General features: G+C 39.7%; 1 protein-coding gene and 1 long non-coding RNA gene across 6 annotated transcripts in view; one reads left to right on the top strand and one right to left on the bottom strand.

Annotated features, from left to right (window-relative positions):
• Nucleotides 1-16,209, bottom strand: part of LOC111245517 (uncharacterized) — a 35,664-nt gene that overhangs the window by 4,259 nt on the left and 15,196 nt on the right. For 2 of the 5 annotated variants that reach the window (XM_086979123.1, XM_086979125.1), the window contains exon 3: nucleotides 5,163-5,241. In XM_086979123.1, coding sequence (XP_086835249.1) covers nucleotides 5,163-5,241 — 79 coding nt within the window. Of the gene's footprint in view, nucleotides 1-5,162; nucleotides 5,242-8,702; nucleotides 9,510-10,347; nucleotides 10,385-15,916; nucleotides 16,054-16,209 lie in introns of those variants that run through there. The other 3 variants (XM_022793979.2, XM_086979126.1, XM_086979127.1) reach the window with 3 other exon arrangements.
• Nucleotides 426-4,557, top strand: LOC147758030 (uncharacterized). The gene is made up of 3 exons (XR_015320322.1): nucleotides 426-525; nucleotides 2,071-2,166; nucleotides 2,490-4,557. It is a non-coding gene; the product is annotated as an uncharacterized LOC147758030 (long non-coding RNA).

Genomic DNA, 16,209 nt, shown 5'->3' with positions numbered 1-16,209 from the left:
ATGCTTCATTCTCAAAGAGTGACAGTGATCAAAGCAAGTCTTAAAGGAATACAAATTAAAATAATAGTCTTAAATACGAAAAATCATATTATTAAAAACCTAAAAGAAGCTTAGATCCTACACATTAGTCTGCAACCTTAATTTAATAAGATAAACTAAGTGAGAACTAATTTTACAATAAAATTTGTCTGCACGTCCTTTTCCACGCCGATAGCTACGACAGTGGTTAGAATGATGCTAAACGGTAATTTTGTATAGGTCACTAGGTTGTTTAAATCGGAACATCAACGCAAAACATTTTGCGGAGATCTTTGTTATACAGAGAAAGAACCTTATGAGGTCGGGAAAAAGCAAACGACGTGAAAGCGGTAGAGTGACCTGAAATCTACTAAAAGTGCAGGCACGATGAATTTGTACAGGAAAAACGACGGCCACGACCTGAAACATCAAACCGTTGAAGGCTTCACACTGATGGAAGAGATATCCCCTGAGGAGAAAAATGGTTCCGATTTTAGCTGGAAGAACGTAAGTAGAAAACGTGTAACTATGAAGCCAAGCGTACGCCATTTCATGCCACCTCCCGTAACGCTGTCCTCAGGACTTCAAAAGTCTGAAGCTGTGAGGCACTCGTGACACTTCGGATTCGGGCGAGGATAAACATAAATCTTACAGTTGTTCGCCTAATTGCGACCTAGCAGGCGTATGGGGCTTCCGGATCTTTGCTGGAAGAAGTAAACGTTTACAGTGTGCTACTTGGGCCGTAATGCTCCCTGGTATCTTACTAAGGGCATTACAATCCCACCTAATAATCCACATTCTTTATGAAGAGGTGCTAGAGCAAAATATCTGCACAGTAAGCGCGTCTTCTCGTTTTTAACAACGTTCTTTAGATTCAATTGAAATAAACTTCATTTAGGCCTCCAAGCATCAAGGCCGCATTAGTTTGAGGAGACTAATGTCAATCGAGAACTAAATTACAGTCTCTTGTAACATGATTAGCATGAAGCAACAATAAACTTAGTGTTGAAAATCAAGTTTCTGTGAACGGTGCCTGGTAAATCTTAGCAGTTCTAGACGGAGCATTGTCAGCTTTTTCGATGCTACAAATATATCATGGTAAGAATAGCGAATATATCTGTGTTGATGACCCGCAGAAGTTATCGTGCAGTTCCTGCGCTCAGCTTATGGCACTAGCAGCGTTCGAAGGGCATTTCTTAGAGGGCATCTAAAAGGCTGGAAGAAATGTTAGTCAAGTGTGATCTAGTTTGCTCTGAATGTGGATTCGTACATCAAGCAACAGACCCGAAACGTCTCTATTGTACAACGGTGACATAGTAAGAACTCACTGAAAAAACTCGCCATGTCTTTAAGAAGGTCAGACCGACAGCATGCTGGGTTATTACTTTATATCTAAATGTAGAGAGAATGTCTTGCCCTAGATCGCAATACAGTACATAGTTATCGACTCAAGAAGGAATCTAGAAATGTACACAAGAATATGTTATGAGAGAGCCCTAGTCCAAAAGCTAGGTAGCGTAGGAGTGCAAGTGTAGTATTTTAGATCTTATTATTTTAAGGCAATTACTAACCGAATTTTATCTTAGTCTAAATGCCCAGTCGAGCTACCTTGCGGGTGGGCATACTTGAAGATCCCATCGAATATGGCTGAGTTGCTTGCTATGTTGATGGATTATTAGGAAGTTTTAAAGAAGCGCCTTTCCGTTGTTGAAATGTTTATGGGACGTTAAAATAGATCATAACTATACCTATCATTAGCCAGCTCATTCTCAAAACCATAGATTTTTACGTTAGAGGACGACTTCAGATGAAAATGAAGTCGTGGGCAAAAGAAACGGCACGCAACCTGTTCCCATGCGACTCAAAAAAAGCAGTACATTCACGTAAAAGATCGCATTATTAATGATTACAGTTAGTAGCTGACTGATAAAATAGTATTTAAAATTATAGAAGCAGAAAGTTATCTTTTAAAAGCGGTCCATTAAGCTATAAAAAGTCTTTTTAACGACGTTAACGTTAAAAAACGATTTTTCCACCTTTGTTGTTGTGTAGTTGATGCAGTTACAGATATCACCAAGTGCCAAACTATAGGAGCAGGAAGGAAGAAAGTTCTATTGCGGGCTTGGGATAGAACTTTGTATTGAAGAGGTAAGTTCTAAATTAGACACATTTCTCAAAAAGTTTCACACCGAACCGCTTCATAATTATTGTTATGCTCTGTAAATTGTTGGACGATCACGGCTGCCCTTACCTTTAAATAAAGGAATCATTTGAAAAACCTTAAACAAGGCTGGAGAAATAATCGTTTGGAGAGCTAGGTGATATATATATATATATATATGTAGCAGTGAACGGGCAATTGCATGCAATATTACCTGTAATATTTTAGATGGAACAGCAGTAAGTAAGTAAGCTAATAAAATCGGCCTTTATGGACATGTCAGGTAACTAAAATGCTCTTTCGGTAATAGGTGACAAACTAAGAGGAAGGCAGAGGGGAGGTGTGCTGAGAGCAGCGTCGACTCACGCGTCAATGGCGAGCCTAATTGTCTTCGATCGTGCTCAGACTCACTTTAGCGATAAAAAACGCTAATAGCTGAGCTATTTTATAGTGACTTTTGACAATCATGCCATCAAATTCCACCGTATTTGATCTACGGGTCTTTTTAGTGTTGTCTTCAGAAGTTGTTGACAAGACACTACAGGGATTAGCACAAAACGTTGTAACCTCGCCAACTTCTCTAGGCCAGTCTCAACCAACATCGATCGATATTATTTCAAATTCTTGTAATGTGTATCTTTACGCTATTGATTGATTGCACGATGGACATATCTTCTCGACTCGTTAAAAGTACGCCTGAGCGACAAAGCTCTGCTGATAAAATTTCAGGTTCACGCATTTCCAGCTACAGTTAACATTTCTCACTGGGAAAGCAGTAAATATCATATAGGACAAAATTTAGAAGCCGATTGAGAGATTTATATCTACGCATTTGTTTATTTATTGTTGGACAATCAGCAGAGACGAAGAGTACCGAAATATTATATCAATACTATCAATATTTATATCAAATTCTTCTCGGACTCCTTGGATCGCTTCCGCAAATAGTTATTTGCAAAATAATAACCGCCAAAACAGAATGATAGCCAGTCCATGTAAAGAAAACATGAGATCTATACACGTTTCAGCCCCTTCTTTCGTTGTTTCGTCAGTCGCAGGTTATGAAGCTGTGGAGGAGAATTACGGTAGAAAGTCTGAACATTTATCTGCAACTAGTAAATTTGCATACATATATGTATATATTAAACAAGTCACTATGGACAATCGTGGGTCCTGTGGGTTAATTATCACATAACGAATTCTAAGCGATGTTTAGTAGTTTTGTCGATTTTCGAAGTAAATTTCAAAAACAACCCACTGAATAGATCCTTGCCTAAAGCAGCATTTTGTAATTTGTACACATATACACCAGATGCCGAAAAGGATTCCGCGAAGCATAATTTAGAAAAATTCGTAGACGAACGAACCAGCATCATCGCGTACGGAGCGAGTCGTGGCGAAATGTGAATACTTATGAACTCTAGCAGCGGCCTCGTCTCAATCCCTGAGAAAGGCCTCCGAAAGGTAGACAACACCAATCCTGCCTTCTGCCAGCAATTATTACGAATATTAACATGGGCTGGGTAAATATTTGCAGGTACATTGGCAAGTTTTCGATATCATATGTTCTTCTAGTAATAGAAAAATAGTGTACCGCTGCAGATGAAGATCCAATGATTCATCATGTGACAGAAATATGGTAGCGTGTATTAATTCGGTGCGTTGCACGCGTACAACGTAAATGTCCAGCCGTTTGTGCGTCTTTTTGAAAGAAAGAAATTATAATGTGTTGCAGTACGAAAAATTCAACGAATTGTTTTCTAATATAATTAATCATAAGCTTAATCTTCTGTTTTAACATTTGCAAGGGCTGCTGCCTTTCACTAGAAGTGCTAGTAATAGTAAATGCCAGCCAGCCAGCCAGCCAGCCAGCCAGCCCCCTAACCCTTCAGGCGTCCCCTGAATGTTTCGAGCTTTACGCCCGACACCGCGCAGTTAGACATTCTATCAGGCGGCTGATAGCCAGCACTAATGAACCGTATGTCGTAACCGCGTACGCGCGAATTCGAATCCAGACCATCGCGCGCCCTTAGAACTGGCAGACAAACGCGTTGCGCGCTTGACGCGTTTCATTTTTACACAGATGAAGAGACCTTTTAATTTGTCGACAATAACATTCTATCATACCATCAATTTTCTTTATTGTTTTTTTTAACACAGTAACAGTTTTGCTAAGGTAGTAGCAGATAGGCAGTTCCCAAATCACATACTAAAGTTGTGCTGATAAAGGCTACCGAAAGCCATTTATATATGATTACGGTGGCATAAATCAACGAGTTCGGTTAATGGTAATCATATTCTTGCATAATGTTTCTAGCCAACGGTTGTTCTATGTGATGAGTAGTGTTACATTATAAAAGATTCAATAAACTGAGGAAAAGCACAGATGGAACCTTGTCTCGTTGTAAACATACAAAATATTTTAGCCAGTTCGACATGAGCTATTACAGACAAACAGGTTTCTTTTCTAAAATTGGTTACGAAAAAAAGGTTTATTTTGGATCGAATTTATTTTAGTTTTCCCTACGAAATTTCACACCGATGGTACTGGTACGTGAAATAGTATAGTTCAGATCTAGCAACTTACGTTCCTCATAATAACTCTCAATACGAATAACTTTGGTCGTAGCTTATTGTGGCATAGGAAATGTTTTCAGAAATGTCTCATGTCAAGGCCTCATGTCCGCCTTACATTGAACCGTTCAAAATGCATCTGTAATTAAAAACTATAAGAGTTAATAGCAGTAATTAAATAGTAACTAGATATTTTCCGATCAGCATGCAATAACCTTGCAAACTTCATCAAAGGCATTTTTATGTACACACGTCACAATCACCCATGCGTTACCTGGTAAGCGAGGGTCTGTCTGCTACAACTGTATTCAGGTACCCCCGCAACTGTACGACTATTTACCTAAAGCTTCACAGCGAATCACCACTTGGCATACGCTGAGTCTTCACCCTTACGCTAAATAAGACTCACCGTCAAGGCGATTACTATAAACGCGACAACGATAGCTGTTAGGAAGTAACACGACGATAGATGTCCATGTACGAGCATTCTGCAATACATATTCAAGATACACTTATAATTTATAAAGCTAAACTTATATTACGCTTTAAATTAAGTTATATAGATTTATATAGTTAGTTCGGCTTATTCTTCGAATTTTCTATTCCGGATTTGTTTGTTTGTTTGTTTGTTGTTAACACCTAGACACATAATCAGTTGTTTGTTTTGACGGAACCAACTGCTTTGCGCGGCTGCATAAGTTCAATGATCAGAATATTAGAAAAAAAAGATCGAATCCTCCATTAGTGATTGTGTTTTTCTTTCACTCGCAGATATATAGCAGCAATAGTAACAAAAACGTCGTGTATTCTCATACAGTGTATGTGGCAGGCACCGCATCGCTGGATTCAGAGATCAAATTGCATAGATCTGCTTGTTTTTACAACTCAAACATCAACACGTCATCTTGTAAAATAACGTGTAACTTTTAGGCCTCATTTCGTCCAGTTATAATTATAAAAATTTAATTATATAGTAATTTTGTCTAGCCACAAATTCGAACTCGATCTTAGGCTAGAGTCCTAGAACAATGGTTCGTTGCTATGTCATTTAACGTAAAATTTCGGTATCTAGAAAGGTAAATATTAGCAATAATACAAGTACATCAATCATTCATTTGTTTCCTGTTCTCATCGGCCATCATTTAAAGTACGGTACGACACAGGTACATAATCTAGATATAGACAGGTCGAGCGACTCTCGAATACATATTTCAACGATCTTTTTATCACAACCTTAGGATAGATTCTGGTGATTCACAAAATCGCAGGCGAAACTTACCCGCTTGGTCAGAAACGTAGTTGTCGAATGGTGAGAAATCTATTCCAGCAAAAGCCATTTGAGACTCTGTGTGACAGACACTAATATGTAAAACTTCATAATTCTGGCAATGTCAGTGTTGGAGGCACGAAAGCGACGACCAAACTGGTCAGAGCCACTGGCCAAGGATCATCGCGCCAAAAAATAAGATATTCAGTATCAGAACCTAGATATTTCAAGTAAATAAAGGGTATAATTCGCCAGATACATAGACGGGCCAAGCCCACGGCAACGTACAATATTTAGCGCAGTGATTAATGTTTTAACAGTTGCAAGTTCATTTAGGTCGCGGCAAAGTTAACTTCTTAAAGCATCCTAAAAAACTAACGGCTATGGGGCTATTTAACTCAGCTCTGTGTGGATAACTAGACGTTCGTTCACTTTCATTTCGCTCGGTTTTTTGACGAGCCGAATCTTCCTTTAGGAAGATTTGTTGTTGATCAAATCGCCGAAATTCGCGGCTTTTTGTTTGTCTGTTTGTTTCGTGGCCAGCTGTTACCAAAGGCTGATTGCGGATGACGATCCGACCGATACCTGGTACGGGAGTGGCCGTTGGCTTCTTTTGGACACATGCGGACAAAGTGAAATATTCCGCACTGACGGTGTATCTGCAGTTTGTTTTTTTCGAATTTCGCAGATAGCGGAAACCGCTGAAAGACGAGCCAACCAGTGAAAAGGTCCAGTAAAAGCTTCACAATGAAGAAGACTGTTGAAGCTCTGTGATAGAATTAGTGACACACTATTACTTCTATTTTTTCTTTTGACGAGGTTGATTGCTCGATATTGCTGTTAAGTGGTCCAGTATGGACATTTTGCCCACCTATGAACTTGTTTCAGATCGGATTCGCATTTTTTTTGCCTTGTGTTCTATCGCTTACAACCCGATAACAGAGACTTCAATCGTGGGGCGTGGACGTACATTACACAAAATAGTGATATCCTAAATTGGTACGTCAATCTACTAAAGTTTCGTCCTAAGCTGCCATCCAGACCGGTTTTTGTTACATGAAATTTTACGATTCGTTTCGACTATTTCTTTGTATGTGCCACTATGTGGAATAGATCGCAAGTACAGCCACAGATATTATATCGTCATGTTTCGATACCGCTTACACAACCAGATAGACGTCCTTATTCATACGACTTCAGTGGCGATACCCAGTGATGATCGACAGTCAATTCAATTCTATGAGTTTCTGTTCAGCTTTGTTTCATCTACTCGCAAGATCCATACACATTTTTCCCTTGCATAATAGCCTGGTTACTGCAAGGAGCCAGAGCATCATTACGGAACATCATCAAAGTATCGGGTAATCGTCGTAAACGGTGATACCGCTCGTTGGACTGCCAAAAGACGTTGAGCGAAAACTTTTTCTCTGGTACTCACCTAACCTTCTCGCGCTGCTGTACTATTATAAAATAGAGTATTTAGGAGAAGCTGTTTCTGCTGGTAACAACTGCCGTTGGGCAATCAGACGCTTCTCGACTGCATTTCAGCACCAAAACGGAGGTATAGATCGAATGTGTACTCTCCCCCCCCAACCCCCCCAGCAGAAATAATTGCACACAAAAGCCGATATTTTCCAAAATATCACGTACGTCCTTCTGCCCACTATTTTGCCCCACAATTGTACCACAAAAAGAGGAGAAAAAGAAGTATGGGCTAATTGCAATTGAAAAGAGAAGCGTGCGAAAAGGTGGAATATTTACATCTGAACCTGGATACAGGGCATAAGCAAAATAGGGTTCAGCGCTCAACACAGAAATACAGTGCGTGGGTACTCTAAAACAACCTTTGCAATTCTAAGCATATATATACGTATATATTGTATCATGATTTGAGCGTTAAATTTAGCGCGAGATTCGGTCATGAAATGACAAGTACTTTCAATTAGTGCAACAAATTTTTTTAAATAGTGACAACAAAAGAAGTTAGGGTAAGAGATTAGGTACGCTTATCGCTGCAGCCATACATATGCTCTCGTTGTATAAACATCAGGTTTTCGTTCTGAAAAAAGGTTTTAAGACTGTTCTCTTTGCAATCATTTCTGTTTATAATCATTATACCTAGTGAACATGCTGCGTTGGTCCAAGTTACCATTGACCACTAAGCGCAATCAGTGTTAACATCTAATTGAAGAAGGTCGTGCAGATACTCTACGCTATGAAAACAAAACGTAGCCCCCATCTTTGTAAGCAAAAATCACCAAAGAAACTGTTAGAATAATACGTAATTCCCAAAGAGGATCATAGACAATTATTGGGTCATGGTCAGTAATTTCATCACTTATAGAACTAGTCTAAGGCTAAAGTAGAAAATCATAGTATGATCTGCTACCATTTCAGATATCACGGTTATATATAATACACATTTTTACGTTTGTAAAAACGTTTGTAAACTTCTGAGGAATTTGCAATTTGTCGCTTATGCTGCCAAACGATGCAAAAATAACTGCGACGTTTTAAGGTATGTTTATAATCATTGCAATAAAATTATAATTTGTCTACAAATTAATTGAAAGATGAAATATATAACGTCCAGCTTCTAGTTATAAATCAAGAGATCGAGCATCTTTGACCAGAAATTACATGATGTTCCTATTTTTCAATGTGACAGCTAATAATACGTACTTTATTGTCTGCTAAGAGCGCGAGGGCCAGAAGTACTTTGATAATCTCCACAAGGTTAGGACACGAATGCACAAGATCACCTCAAGCAGAACTTTGAGCAGGTTATTATATAGACTGTACTCCGGTCACCAGTTTGCCACTTTTTAGAGACTAACTTCACTGCTCTCTAATTGAGCCAGTTTGACGAAAGCATGGAGTCGTCCGCTAATCTCTTTAACTGTATTCACTAGCCGCCATACTTCGTAACACATCGATTTTTCAAATCAAAGAGGTTGTATGCCTTTCTCTACTTGACTGTTTTCCAATGGATTCAAACCAAACTGCTACTACGCCAGTTCTTTGTCAGAACTTTTATTGCTGGTAAAAACGACCCTTTCCAGTTTACCCCCCGCCCCCGTGTCCCGGTAACCGCCAACGTGCGCCTTTCAGCTAAGGGCTGCGTGGAGGGGACTTTGCCGACCCGCGTAACCATTTGTTCCCATTCAGTTACACTTTTCCGCAGCTCCCTCCTACGTGTAGTAGGTACGTAGTATGCCACGAGGTGGTCAGCTGCATGAAATTCTTACCGCAGTCGTGCCTGGTTTTTTCCCGCCCCACAGCTGAAGCTTTTTTATTGCCATTTCTCTCATCTATACAAAATCTATATCGACAGCAGTGTTGTTTGGTTTTTTCGCGCCTACGACCGCGAAGCAATCATTTCGGAAGCCGCCGCCTTCATAGGCCACGGAGAGCCTTGAAATGTCCATGATGTTTGATAATTCTGTGCGATCTATATCCTTTCCTGTTCATAGGACCAAGACCAGATAACTGCAGAAGACGAAAAACAGTCTCAATAGAAAGGATAAAAGAAATAGAAAAACATCAATACTGAAATTCAACTACAACTACTGAGAAAAAAACAAAATTTATTTCCTGCGGGCAGACAAGTAAGTGTCAACGTCGTCGGTTGGTGGCAACTTGCTTGTCCGCGCTGGGTAAAAATTGATTGTTACCAGCATCGCATAGGCAACTACATATACATGCATATCTTTGACCAGTGATTTTTCTTGCGGCCAAAAGCGCTGAGTCACAACAAATACTGATAAACAATACTGTTTATAACTGTTCTTTTTCACAAGCGAAACGAGAATAGAATAGGGACGCCTTTGACAAAACTGCAACCTTAGGTAAATACTACATCAGATAGAATAGTATCGAACAGCTTGAGGAGATACTTGCACAGTGTGCCGTACCTATTTATAGCACCATATAAACCAAATGTTGAAAATAAAAAATATCAGTGAAATTTCATTGATTGAAAATGAATAATTATTACGTGTGTTGTAAATCTATACATGGGCTAATGGACAGAGACACAAACTTCCGGATTATTTATTAGCAAATTCTATTGTTGAGCGGTCGCTTCGATACAAAATTTTTTTTTACTATGTAAAATAGATGCCAGCCGTTTTCTTGCGTCTATCGAGTAGCAACCAGATTCGGGGAACTTGTAAGTAAAAATTATTATTAGTATTACTGTTGAGTCGTTAGCTGAGGATTCCGGAATTGGAAGAAAAAAGGAAACAAAGCACCTTATTAGCGTAATAAATTGACAGCTGTGCGATTCCTTAAATTTACTAGTTTTACGAGAACTTTCTTTCCTTACAAAGCAATTGTTTTCTATTACGATGATAATGGCGATAATTAGATGACAACACAACAAGGATTCATAGCAAACAATAAGTGTCATAGTACATTCCCACGCTAATATCTCAGGGTGGGAAGATACCAGAATACATTGGTCAGTGCGGGAAGTTTAAAACACATGGAAGCGTTTATTGAAATTTCACAATTTTCTGTTGCCACCTGCTGTGACGCTATCCAGAAGGGAGTGGAGTTTAAGACTGTTTCTAGACAACGAGAACTTGTCTAGCTGATAGCTATATGTTGGCGTTGGTATTGGCTTTACTTCAGTATATCTTTAGTCTCGGCTGAACCACTGTTCACCTAGATAGCTTCATTAGAAAATTTATATTAACGGATTACATTAGATGATGGCCGCTAAATAGCAAGCGAAAGGTCACATTTACAATGACCTATGGTCTCCAGTAAATCGATTGATGACTGAAGAAAGTGCAGATAGACGAAACGTCTATACGACGTATTAGCTAATGATAAATATTTCCGAAGCCCGACAAAATGCAAATTGACGTCGTTACTGCATGATGATGGACGTGCTTATGTGCGTTGTTTAGCCATTGCACCGAATGTCAATGGATAAACAACAACGATAGCTTTAATGGGCAAAACAGTGACAAATTCCAACTGTTTCCATAGCTACTATATAGATAGTACATTTCCGTAAACTGTTTTTGCTTTCGACTTTCACTAAGCTTATGCAGCCTTACCTGAATTTGGCAACTTCCTTGGGCGCGATCAGCTCCCGACCGCCGAGCATGTGGAGTACCCCCAAAGCATTAATCGACGACTAATGTTGCTTGATACAGTATCTAGCCATTTCTAGAGCTGTCATCACTAGAGGTATAAATTAATTTCTACTCAGCGTTCACAGGAAATCAGCTAAATAGTAGCGAAATCCATTTCAAGACCCAGGCATCCCCTTTTGCAATGCTTTAATGTCAGCACCACGGACAAAGTTAGTGACTCGCGACAACTGATGAATGGTTCATTTTTTTCATTATCATTGTGATTAACGAGTAGAAGACATTGTCTTTGCCACAAAGGTCTTCTAATAGCGCCCCTCCTTATTATTTCCAAGTTATTTGGACTCATAGCAACCCCAAGAGGTGCCAGGGCTTGCCGATAAAATGTCTCACGACTCTCGTCGACGCACAAAGGGCGAACAAATGAACATGACGTGAAAAAAGAAAAGTTACTTTTCGGTTGGATTATCTGATTTCTGGCTAACTTTACGGTCGATTGGTTTGACCGAGCGGTAGCTTAGGTTCTGGCAACTTTCCAAAGGAATGATGAAAAAGAATGGTACGGACTTTTTTTTAGAAAAAGTTCAGGAAAGTCGCAAGAATAGCATCTAGTTAGAAGCTGACCATAATGATGTCTGCCCAGTTAGGTACAGTACATGGTAGACAACGCGAGTCGATAAACGACGCGATGGGTTGTGATGGGAATCGTTGAAGCCTTGCTTTACTTCAGTCGATCGAAAATCGAAAACGCGTCTTTAAGTTATTGTGTTATTAGCATTGAGCGCAGCGAAAACAATGAGGTGACAATTGTAGATTACCTCGAGGTGTTCTACGTGGGAAGGTCTTGGAAAATGATTCGAAAGATCTCTGTTATTGTAAGTGGAATGTTCAATTCGCTGGACATAAAGACACGACTTTACTTCCAGAAATCGTACACTTCAGTAAAATGCTCAAAATGTATTTAAATCGAAGGCCTAGGTGACTGATATATCACAAGGGCAGATGAGGCTATTCCAAATCCCGATTGTCCGATAACGAGGATTGACACAACTCCGACAGCTCGAGGAAGATAATCAGACGACTTTCTTTTGATGGGCACAAGTCAAAACATTACTTGGAACTAATAAACAAATGCTATTTTTGCGTTCGCTGCTATTTGTCTTTACCTATGACTTTATGAGATAATCGACGAAAATCTCACATCGGGTAGATTTCAAGAGCTATTCTTTGAGAGTAAGACAAATATATATGTATTTACAGAGGTTTTTAAAGCTTCCCTATATTCTGGCATCAGTTTTCCTTTTTTCAGCCTTTACATTTGAACTTAGTGATCGACAGATTCGCCAAGTCAGAATGGACAGGCAGTATTGATGGCGATGAGATATGAGTGTTTTGACCAAATGTCAATCCTCTATAGGAGTTAACCGAAATCAGAAACGTGAAGGTGCGTTTTCATTTTCACATGAGCCAAAAAGGAAGGTTCATCACATTTACGCGCTGCAACCCACACTGTGCGATCAAAAATTGCTGTTCAAGCCCTGTTCTATCGAGACAATTCACCTTCATTAAGTCAATGTAAATCCGCCACAAATCCACGGATACAATTGACAAGATCTTGCTTCAATGCTGATACCCCCTGAACTCGAAGGCACCGCTCGCTGTAAGCAACTCCACCCACAGAATGGTTGGACCAGTCATTCATCCGTTCGTTAGTGGTAATCACCAACCAGCGAGAGCAGCACTAGAGGCAACAGCAGCGCCAGTGGCAGGTCATTGTCAATCGTGAACAATTCGCGCACAAACCGTTACCGCCCTCACCACAGCCGCAAAGCGGCTGTAACTGGGAGCTAACTTGGCATCAAAACTGACGATATCCCACACAGCTGCGTTTTTGTTTCTCGGATACATCGTCACATAGCGGTACGACAGCCGCGCGAGCTTTCAATAATGATTCAGTCATTTCTGTGATAGGGAGCTGTTGACCTGGCGGTTACCGGCGTCATTGCTGTCGTGTGTCGGATATTGATTGGATAGTAATAGCTCATTTCCACTCTGGGCCGTTAAATAGCTTTTTATTTTCAATTTGTTCTGGTATTCGCACTGGGCTATTCGAGCGAACACTTCATTTACACATTACGTATAGACGCCCGGAGATTTTATTGCATAGGCTGATGTTTCTTTTTCTTCATCCGTATTCGTCTTTTCTCGGGGCTTTATCGCTGATTGCGTGCAGGAGAAGCCAGACTAGGGCCTTGACCATGTCGCCGATACGTCGCATTGCCAACAGTGCGACGCTTCGTGCGGTTCGTGGCAACACAATTAGCGCCCAACTGCAAATGTTTGTGGAGGTGACAACGGAAAGAAATAGGGGAAGCGGCGAAAACTAAGTAACAGACCTACACCACTCGCCAATAGCTAGACGCTTTCGCACGCGTCATCGCTTGACACGATCGAATATTGTTTACCACTATGAAGCGACGTGATCCTGTGGAAACAAATATAGTTCTACTCGGCTTGCGGAAGCCGACGGAAATAATAATTGATACACGTTATCGATACCTGTGGCTCACTGCAACTATATCTATATTTTGCTCTTATTTCATGATAAAGGCCCACCGGAGTCGACCATAGTGAATGATGAACCGCGAAAAGCTATTGAACCAATTGTTAAGTAGGACGCCTCAGCTTGAGAACTAATTATTGGCGCGAACCGTAAGTAAGCTAGGCCATTCAATGGGTTTCTCAGGCCATCTTTGCTCGTTCAGTGTTGAGCAGTAGAAAACGTCGGAATAATCAGAGCTTGATTTATTTATATTGAATCAACTAACTTTTAACACCTGCACGGAGCGAGTTCTGTTAAGGTTATATTCGTCATGGTCTGGTCACAGAGTAGGCAAGACCACTTATATCGTTCCGCCAACAATGTATGATCTTTAGATTATTATCTCACTTTAGTAGCCGAATCGAAATGGTCGTATTGATTGAAGTATACATGATCAGCAGTTTTCCCGCATAGGTCACCGCTGATGCAACTCGGACCTTGGGATAACTTTTCGTCGCTGTTATCTTCATCAGGTCTAGCTTTAAGTGCTCTTGGCTTGACATGCTGCTTTTGTCTAGAAAAATGTCGGATCATAAAGTGACAACTGCTGAATGATGTTGTCTCTGGTGCTGCTTCTCTTTATGAAGTTAGGCTATTTCAGATAGCTTCTTTTTTTGGCTTGAGCTATTCTGTAGTGTAGTTATATTAGACTTCCAAGGATAGACTGGAGGAACTAGGTAGATTAACCTGAAGCTAACGTCACGAAACTAGTGAAGATTCTACCCAAGGAATGCCCATAGAAAAATTCTTTCTAGACTTAAACTCTAATGACTTGTAATAGATATATCTAATTTTGATACAACTGCAAACACATAAAACACAAAAAAAAAAAAAAAAACTATATACTTAACCAGTTTTTCGATTGGCAATAGTTTAAGACCTGATTTACCGACAGAGCTATGTTTCTACGCTGTCTAATTTGCCCTTACGGAAGTTAGCATTTATTGGGACTTCACTACCAAATTGATTTTTTTTCTTTGAAAAGCGAGGTCGAAGCTTCCCACTTAGTTAGAGCTGTGCAGTTATTAGCGAATAAGCTTTTAGACATTTTCTACATTGCTTACTAACTTTTCTGACTAATGTTCAAGTGGTGTTATTTTGGGTTGCATTCATCCATGAACTTTCATGATGACTTAAATAGTCCTGGAGATGTAATCTGCTAATCATAGTACATTCAAATTAGTCTTTAGTTACTTTTTGGCCAATATTAAGTTTGAACTTAAATATCAGCCAGTTTTTGCTCACCTGAGACTTAAAAATACATTTTAGGAAAATATTTCAAAAAATCACTTAAGACCTCTGAGTGTTTGGGCCACGTTGTTATCAGATCCTGCATCGAGCATATAGAAAATTTTACACACCGGCTTTCCACAAACTTCTCTCCATCCAGAATCCAGTTTATCAATGAAATCTATTATCAATCCGAGTCGAAGAATTGTGGTACACTATAAAAATATTTGAAATAATTAGATTGAACTTTGGCTATTAATAAGAAACAATACGATCCGCCGATGAACAACGCATAGAGTCGCCCGTGTAAACAATACAGCAGACAGCAGTTGAGGCATAAGGCGTTGTGTAAAAGTTTTTAGATAGCTAAACTAGTTTTGTCTTTCATTAATCGATAAAACGGGACGAATAACGCGTTTCTTTTGCAGAAAATTTCGACAGAAGTTCAAAGGTGGAATGAGGTGTCAAAGTCAAAATGAAGCACAGCTTTCGCTAAGTTTCATCCGAAATTGTTAAGCTTTTTATCGTATATAGCGTTTTACATATATAAAGCACCGTTGCTATCCTTTGGTAAACAGAAGCTCTCAAATTTAAAGGTCAGGTTCATAACTTGGCAATAACAACTGCAAAAAACGCTCGATAGTGCTTGTTTCGTTTGTTTTTTTTTCAAACTAACTTGCGTAAACTTAATCAACGTGAATTGCATTGCCAATCAGAAGGAGAAAGACATTTTACGTTTCATTTGTCGATGGAGTTTTTTTTACTATGTATGTCGTCTTCTATTATTTTTGCCACTTTTGAAGCAAAACCCTGACATCTGTTACCAGCTGCTCGCCCAAGACTGGCTTGTTGATTTGTTACCGTTTCGTAAGCGACTTTGCCATGCCACAAGCTATCTATTTGCCAAAAAGCCATATGTAACCCCGAAATCTGTTATGCCGGAAAGTCTGTCAACATACCAGTTGTTTCATTATGGGCTAGTGTTGACTAGGAAGCAAACGATTGCGCCGACAGGGAAACTCCCCGGATTCTGAGGCAACGTATGTAATCCGAACATCTTTTGCTTGTTCTACAACACTACATTCACAATAGTATTTGAATTTGGCCACAATTCTTTCAAAGAACAGATAGATTTCTATAGAGTTATTCTTTTTAGTACCATGTGCACCGTACCGTAATTAACCACCAGCTGCCCTTTTCCGTAAATGTATCCATTTATTCTGAGAGAGCTACACGGCGTAATTATGCGATA

This window comes from Varroa destructor, unplaced genomic scaffold (assembly GCF_002443255.2).
Source record: "Varroa destructor unplaced genomic scaffold, Vdes_3.0 BEIS01000002.1, whole genome shotgun sequence".
NCBI lineage: Eukaryota > Metazoa > Arthropoda > Arachnida > Mesostigmata > Varroidae > Varroa > Varroa destructor.
Note: the sequence above shows the minus strand (reverse complement) of the source record. Positions and strands in the feature narration are given on the sequence as shown.